Source organism: Asparagus officinalis, chromosome 2 (assembly GCF_001876935.1).
Source record: "Asparagus officinalis chromosome 2, Aspof.V1, whole genome shotgun sequence".
In the NCBI taxonomy this organism is placed as follows: Eukaryota; Viridiplantae; Streptophyta; class Magnoliopsida; order Asparagales; family Asparagaceae; genus Asparagus; species Asparagus officinalis.
Genome location: NC_033795.1, coordinates 39,916,813 through 39,925,491, shown reverse-complemented (window position 1 = coordinate 39,925,491; position 8,679 = coordinate 39,916,813). Strand labels below are relative to the sequence as shown.

The following is an 8,679-nucleotide window of genomic DNA, read 5'->3' as shown; positions in this document are numbered from 1 at the left end:
TAGCAATGCGTGCAGGTTCCTAGACCTTGGAACCAACTCCATCATTGAAGCTCGGGATGCAGAATTTTTTGAGGATAAGTTTATCAAACATAAAGGCTTATTGTTCAAAGATGTAGCAGATAATGCTAATACGTCAGATGCACCAGAGGAGCTAGTTTCGCAAGAAACTGAAAATATCAATGATGAAGGAGTTATCAAACCATCATTCAAGTGTGTCAGGAGACAGAAAGATTTTGGAGATGACTTCATCACCTATAATGTGGAAGGAGACCCACAGACTTTCCAATAAGCAATGTAGTCAACAGACGAACTTCTGTGGAAAGAATCTATAGAGGATGAGATGGATTCATTGATCCAAAATTATACTTGGGAGCTGGTGAATATACCTGAAGGTGAAAGGCCTATCAGTTGCAAATGGATCTTCAAGAAGAAGCTTCGTCCTGATGGTACTATTGAAAAGTACAAAGCAAGACTAGTGGCGAAAGGATTCTCTCAGAAAGAAGGTATAGACTTCTTTGATATCTATGCACCAGTTTGCAGGATCACTACCATCAGAGTACTTATCGCATGAGCGGCGATTAAAAGGTTCGTCATACATCAGATGGATGTGAAGACTGCCTTTCTCAAGGGAGATCTCACAGAAGAGATATACATGGAGAAACCAGAAAGACTTGATGCTCCAGCTGGTAAGGTTTGTAAACTTGTTAAGTCTTTATATAGACTTAAGCATGCACCAAAACTATGGCATGAGAAGTTCGATGGGGTTGTTCGCAACAATGGGTATCAAGTCAGTGAATCTGACAAGTGCCTATACATCAAAGTTGCTGAAGGAGAGGTGATGATCATCTGCCTCTATGTGGATGATATGATCATCATCGGGAGTGATTTGGAGATAATAATATCTACCAAGAAATTTCTTTCAGCACAGTTCAGCATGAAGGACCTTGGAACTACGGACGTGATTCTCGGAATCAAAATTATATACTCTAAAGAGGGTATTGGATTGTCTCAATCTCATTATATCGAGAGCATGCTAAGAAAGTATGGCTACAACAACTTGTCAGAACTATCAGTGCCATACGATTACAACAAGAAGCTTCGACCAAACGCTGGAAGACCAGTAGAGCAGCTGAGGTACTCAAAGATCATTGAGAGTCTCATGTACGTGATGAGCTGCACAAGGCCAGACATTGCATTCGCTGTAGGAATGCTTAGTAGGTTCACAAGTAATCCTGGAAAGCTTCATTGGGATGCTGTCTAGAAATTGATGAGATACTTGAAAGGAACTACAGGTCTGGGCTTATTCTACACTGGATATCCGGGTGTAATCGAAGGCTATTCAGATGCGAGTTGGTGCTCAGAACCAGATGAGTACAGATCTACTGGAGGATTTGTCTTCACCATGGGTGGAGCTACCGTCTGGTGCTCAGAACCAGATGAGTACAGATCTACTGGAGGATTTGTCTTCACCATGGGTGGAGCTACCGTCTCGTGGAAGTTTAAGAAGCAAACCATGATTGCACAGTCATCGATGGAATCTGAGTTCTTCACACTCTGTGCTACAGGAGATGAAGCTGAATAGCTCAGTTGTTTTCTCCGAGACCTTCCATTAACAGAATTACAAGGCACAATTACTATCTATTGTGATAATCAAGCGGCGAGTGCTGTGACAGCGAACTCAATGTTCAATGGAAAGAAGCGAACCATTCGTCTGAAGCATGGCTATTTGAGAGAGATCATTTGTCAAGGAGTCATCTCTGTGATTGACGTCCGGTCTTCAGAGAATGTTGCTGATCCTTTGACTAAAGGTCTAAAAAAGGACATAGTCGAAAGGATGTCTGCTGGAATGGGTCTTAAAGTTTTGTAAGTCTTACAAATACTTACCATGTTTATTAAATTATTAGTTCAAAGATTATGCTACTAATAATAAGATAATTGGTTCAAAAGTCAAGTAAGATTTGTAAAAGTTAGTAGTCTTACAAATACTTACAATTTACTTCAAGTTATTAGTTCAAAGCTTATGCTACTAATAACAAGATAAATGGTTCAAAAGTCAAGTAAGATTTACAAAGGGAGGGTTCAAGTTTTCTTGGGTTAGTCGGTGTCTAAGGCAAGGTTTGGGGGTTGCATAACGCGCTCCGCAAGGAACGGGGTACTTAATTGATCTTTGATCAACCTCTAATACTAACCTTACCTGGCTGAACTACCCGAGTAAAACTTTGATCTTTTCACCTAGAATCCTATCATGAGAGAGGATGGCTCTTAAGCCTTAATGAGTTCAAAGCATTTCAGATACGGGATGTTTGATAGGAAACATGCTTAAAGAACTCACCTATGAATGGGTGGAGATTTGGCCGTCTCCTATGGTGTCTTGTGGAAAGATACCTAGAGCCCTAGTAGAAATCAGGACATGCACATGGCCATAAATGTGCAAAGACAAAGGCAAGGCAAAGGCATAGACAAAGGCAAGTGTGGTTCAAAGTGAAAATTACCACAGATAAGTTTGATCTTGTGTGATCGCTGGATTTTTAGACAAGTGCTGGTTCAAGTCTCTACGACACCATGCATCTATCTTTTATTCAGTTGGTCTAAAGGGGATTCAAGTCCTTGCGACATCTTCCTTATGCACAACGATTGAAACAACGGCACCGTTACACAGCACTAGTTTAAAAAATTTGTGGGGGATTGTTGGATTATAAAATAATTTTTTAACCTTAAGAAAAATGTGCATGCAGCCATTTTTGAAAAGAAACACAAGATGACAAACTTGCCAAAATTTTGTTGAAAAAAAGAAAAAGTGGTGGGCCCCACCACAAGAAAAATTTGGGCGTGGGTCTCACATGAATAATAAATAATATTATTTTATTAGTGCATAGTGTTTCCCCAAACGCTATAAATAGACCACAAATCCTTAAGGAAAATTCATTCCAAAAACAACAATCAATATATATAGATATATATGTTGTAGAATAGCTAGTGCTCGTAGGAACAGTGCCTAGACCGAGAAGGTCTGATTGATCGAGGAGATCTTTTGCCTGATAGATCGAGGAGATCTTTGCCTGATAGATCGAGGAGATCTTTTGCCTGATAGATCGAGGAGATCTTTGCCTTATAGATCGAGGAGATTTTGACAGTACTGGGTCGGTGCACACCAGAGTACTGGACTGCTGTTCCTGGAAGCAATTTGGCCTTAGGATCCTTGCACCGGAGTAGGCCAAATAATGCTTTAAGCACAGCGTTCTACAAACGCACACCAGCTGAGTTAGAAAATTTTAAATTACTGTACTTCAGCTTTTTTTCAGTTATTTGCTGCTTTATATCTGTATTAATCCAGATTTAACCACATGCGCCAACAAACCTAAGGTATATTTTTTTTTTTCATCATCAGTAAATACCAGTAATATCTGCTAGTTAGAGCCAGAATGGGTTAGGATATATCTCCTCCTTCCATGAAATGCAGAATATATCACCTCCATACATAACCATAAACACTAGATATCACATGCTACATCCTATTCCAAACCTAACTGCCAAGGGTGCATAACGACTAAATAAACACATGCAAGGGTAAATAAAGATAAATGCTAAATTTCCAAGCAAGGGACTAAAAAGTCACTATATAATTTTACTAAAAATAATTGTATGCTTGAGTGCAGAAACACCAAGAACAGAATCAAGTGCAATACTTGATTTTCTTCATTTTACCAAGTACTCATGACAGTCATATTTTGAACAAGAACAGGATGAAGTGCAATACTGAATATCAAAAAGAAAAGGTTTATAATGCTCATGGATTAATATAAGGGCCGAGGAATCTGTCACCCCAATAAAATTAAACAACGTTAGGAATTTATGATGGTGGTAGAGGGAGCTGGAGATATGAAAAAACTTGCTGATCAGAACCTATGATAAGGCAAAACTGAATTGACCAAGGAGTTAACAACACAAGGTACTGTACGGTTTGAAGATTGTAAATTATTAAGAATAAGGATTAGAGAAAATTCAAGCTTAAATTTTATGATAGAATATTCGAGGAAAAATAAACATCCCTTTCTATGACAAGCGAGGAAAAATAAAACAAAAAACATGGTTTTGTTTTTTCCCCAGCAAATGATATTAAGTAAAACTGCACACAGAGAATTTGAAATGTTAAAAAGGGACATATCTTAAACCAATCTCATTTTACAACTCTGGCTTACACTAGACGTAGCTTATAATCATCCTACCAAGACAATTGTGCCTTCCGAGGCCGGGAGGAGGAGGAGAGTTCGGAAAGTACTACAGTTTGCCTGCTCTCAATGACCCAAGAGTCGGTAAACTCTCTAATTTCTAATTAATCTCAATTACTTCATTTTTTCCAATCTTTGTGCTGCGCGCGCGTGCGCGTTTCGTGTGCGTGTGTTTAATTTTGCCTTGTGGGGGGTGGAGGGGGACAGGGTTTACGTCTCAATTAGGCTTTCGATTTTTACTAACCCTTGTCGAAAAGATGTATGATAAGTAGATTTGATGAATGTGCCTGTCGAAAAGATGTATGATAATTAGTAGAGGTATGCTTGCAGTTGTGCTAGCCTCCATTCATGCAGTGTGGGGCTGACCAATCAGAGACGGGGGCGTATGGAACTGCTTGCGGCGCGCACGCGCAGACACTGTTACCGGGTGTCAATTGGATGATCGCTTCTCTGCAAACCCTGGACATAGGACTGTTGAAGTTTCTCGATACTGCTGCGTTTCGGCTTATGTATTTGACACCTTCATTTCATACATGTGCATGTGTCGGACACATGCACGAGCACACCCTAATTTTTTCTGGGTTTCTCTTTATGTCATCTACATCAAGTGACAAATATCTTCTATTCTATGCTTTTGTGCTTCTTTTGAGCTTCTTTTTGAGAGAAAATAAGAAGTGCGTTAGAGTTTGGAAACTTTCCTATGTCTAATATGGTTGTTTACAACAATTTTTTTTAAAAAAAACCTATTTCTAGCGTCAGTGCCACATGGTTATCTGAAAGAAGTTTTTACCTTTTTTTTTGGGGGGGTGCAGACAAGCTACCGTATTCTATTAGGATTCTTCTTGAGTCAGCCATCCGGAACTTTGATAACTTCCAGGTCATAAAGAATGATGTCGAGAAGATTATTGACTGGGAGAATACCTCCCCAAAGCAAGTTGAGATTCCATTTAAGCCTACACATGTTCTTCTGCAGGTTTGTCACACAGAATACAGATGATACCCTCATTTTCTTCGCACTCTGCTTATTGACATTTTTTCTGTTGTTGGCAGGATTTTACTGGTGTGCCATCTGTTGTCGATCTGGCCTGTATGCGAGATGCTATGAACAAGCTAGGAAGTGATTCTAATAAGATCAATCCATTGGTAATGATATCTCTAACCTTCATGTTGGCTTGTTACTAGTTGCTTGGGTACAATGTTTCATTTACTTTAAATTCATGGTACAGATACCTCAGGGGGCTAAGTTTTAATTAACTCCAGTATGCTTAATTTGTACTCTTGGTATTCTTGCTTCACTGGAATGGTTGATTTTCTTATTATTGTAATGATTTTTCACAATCACGTACTGAAAATATCTAGCGGAAAATCCTTATTGCAACTATTCGAATTGTATATTGCTGCTTGATATTGAGTTTTGCTTTTATTTTTGTTGTTAAACTTCTGCTTTGGTTGCTGCTTCACTTCTTTTGCATTGTTCTTTTTTCTTGCAGGTTCCAGTAGATCTTGTGATTGACCACTCTGTGCAGGTAGATGTGGCAAGATCTGAAAATGCAGTTCAGGCAAACATGGAACTTGAGTTCCAGAGGAACAAGGAGCGATTTGGTTTCCTTAAATGGGGGTCTACTGCTTTCCACAATATGCTTTGCCGTTACTACATTCTTATATGTGTTGTTTGTCTGTAAGTAAATTGTCATCCTCTTTCATGAAAGTTAATGTACCTCTATTTCCTCTTGCTATAAAACAGCATTTATCAATTTTCATCTACAAAGGCAACTTCATTTACATGGCTCAATTTTAATGCTTCTTCTATATCAAGTGTCTGGAGGTTATATCTCTGGAGTGGCCTGCTTGTGTTACGATTTATGTCTTGCCATCAAGTCACCATCTTTCCAAGAAGTATGAACCAAAAAGAAATTACACTTAAAGAATGAAATTTCCAATTTCTTATTAATTTTACTAGCGCACACATTCTTATAACTGTGATTCTTGTTATGACTTTAAATGCCCTGTTGCCTGAGGCAACTAGTTCTTCTGTTTTGACGAAGAAACAAATTAAGTAATCATGTCATTATTTGTATTGCTTTAACCATTCATGTTGACCAAGGCCCTGCTATTGTTTGATCTAATTTCACAGCCTATGAGCATGGTTTTGCCTGGGGTTGTCGGGTTCAAGCTATCCGGAAAACTACGTGATGGGGTTACGGCAACGGGGCCGTTCACAAGTGCTGTTGGGAGGTAACGTTGTTGGTGGTGCGATTTATCTAAAACAACGCATATCACCGAGACTCGGAATGATCATCCACATTATTGCACCTCATCTGTATGTGGTGTGAAAGGGGACAGCCGCATCAACGGTGTAGTTTACCGTTTGTAATGTGAGGACATCTTTAGGTCTTCAAACCAACAGATAAGAATCATAAGTTACAGATATGTATGTGTCTCAGCAGCTGATTGAAGCTGCATCCAAAAGAGAGGAAAATAGAGACTGTGGAGAGAGGTGAGATTAGTGTTCGAGAGGTTATCTGTAACCCTAGTGAAATCATGACCTTATTATACTTTAAGTTCCCGTTTGGCAAAGGGTTAATGAAGAGGGGTTAAAGAGAAGGATTAATGTACTTAGCCCATTTGATAATCCTAAGGACTAAATTATTAACCCGTTAAATAAGTTTTATTTTAGCCCTTATGATCAGTTTTAGTGTTTGGGAATAACAATGATTTTGACTATTTTCTTTATAATTAGAATGGTTAACTCTTATTCCATCTAAATAGGAGTATTAGTAAACCCCTCATTTTGAGGGGTTAACTCATTTTAACCCCTCTAGAGGGGTTAACTTAACCCTTCTATATTTTTTATGTTTGGCAAATTATGGAGGGTTAACTCACTTTAACCCTTATATAGATTTGTTGTGTTTGGCAGGTTAAGAAGGGGTTAAGTCTCCTTACCCCTCACTTAACCCTTTATCAAACGGTACCTAAGTTAATTGCGTTGTGTTGCTTATCTCTTGAGCTTTTCGAAATTCTAGAGATTGAAAATAATTATTAGTTGCCGAAATTGCTGAAGATATACAATCATGCCCAATTTTCAGTTATTAGAAATAGTTGATTATTTTGAATTTTAAAAAATAAGAGGGAAGTGTTATTTGTAGGAAAGTGATATATCTGTCAGCTAGGTTTTGATTTTTAATTTAATAAATTTGTTAGAAAATATTTGATTTGCACAAAATCATCCATCAGAGTGGCAATTTTGCTTACCACATTATTCTTCTTCTGAGAGTATACATATCCGCAGTTTTTCTGAAGTTCTCATATATATGTTTTGATCTGGAGACTGTAGTGGTAAGTATGATATTTCTAAAAATTGTTTTTAGATTAAAATATGATGATGATGATATCTGATGCTATATATACCCTATAATTTTCATGTTAAAGCTTTGTTCAATCGTGCCCATTCTCCCAAAAATTGCAAAGGTTTGTGGTTAACTTGTTTTATTTACATAAAGTGTTGCATTTTTGATAATTTTAATATTCCCGCTCTTTACTTTGTAAAAATAGATGGTCTTTTTCATTTTGGAACATGACATTTTTTAATTTTCAATTTTTACCTAATTTATGCATGTTTGATTATTCCAATAATTCTTTATATTGTGATACATCTATTTTATAGTAAAAGCTCACTAGTGGAAAAATAGGTTTCGCTGACGGCAACATCACTGACGGGACAATGCCGTCAGCGATGTTTACATCGCTGACGGGATTAACCGTCAGAGATGTTGCCGTCACAAGTTTTTCGATACCATCAGCAATGTAAACATCGCTGACGGGACATGAATATCGCTGACGGGTAGCCCGTCAGCGATGCAGGAAGAAGCCCGATCCGACCGTCCACACTTTCTCCAAATCAACGGCTCAAAAACCTCCAACCCCCCTCCCACGGATCCCCTCCCGTCCGTCCATAAATAACCCCCAAAAGCTCCGCCTTCCCCTGTTCGACGCCCCAGCGCCACCACGCCCAACTCCATCTTCCCCACTCCGCCTCGCCAAGGCTTCATCGAACTCCCTCGCCTCACGCCCAACACGCCGTCGTCACCACCACAGTGCCGCCCAACAGCCCCTTCATCACCTCCTCGTCGACGACCACGCCCTCTGAGCTCGCCTTCTCGAGCTTCGTCACCACCCCCTTCGACCTCCTCCACCCACCGCAGTCCAAGCTCCGCCCCCACCCTAGCTCGCTGCCCCAAGCTCCACCATTAAAACTTTTGATTAGGAAGAATTTGAATGAAATTTGGTGAATTTAGACATTTTTGTTCCCTAACTGTAGTGTAATCCACAATTAAAACTTTTGATCGTAAGGTTTAGTAACTGGGTTAAATTAATTGGTAACTGTTGATTGCCTATGAAGAGGATGAAATTTTGCATCTTTGGTAACTGTAGTGTATGGATGTAATGCAAG

At 39.1% G+C, this 8,679-nt stretch overlaps 1 protein-coding gene across 1 annotated transcript; it reads left to right on the top strand.

Annotated features, from left to right (window-relative positions):
- LOC109831092 (aconitate hydratase, cytoplasmic-like) lies at positions 1,403 to 6,195 on the top strand. Its single transcript, XM_020398433.1, has 7 exons — positions 1,403 to 1,556; positions 3,335 to 3,363; positions 3,657 to 3,776; positions 4,211 to 4,313; positions 5,042 to 5,202; positions 5,280 to 5,372; positions 5,720 to 6,195. The coding sequence occupies exons 1-7, from the start codon at positions 1,403 to 1,405 to the stop codon at positions 5,909 to 5,911; spliced, it is 852 nt and encodes a 283-aa protein (XP_020254022.1). The 3' UTR covers positions 5,912 to 6,195.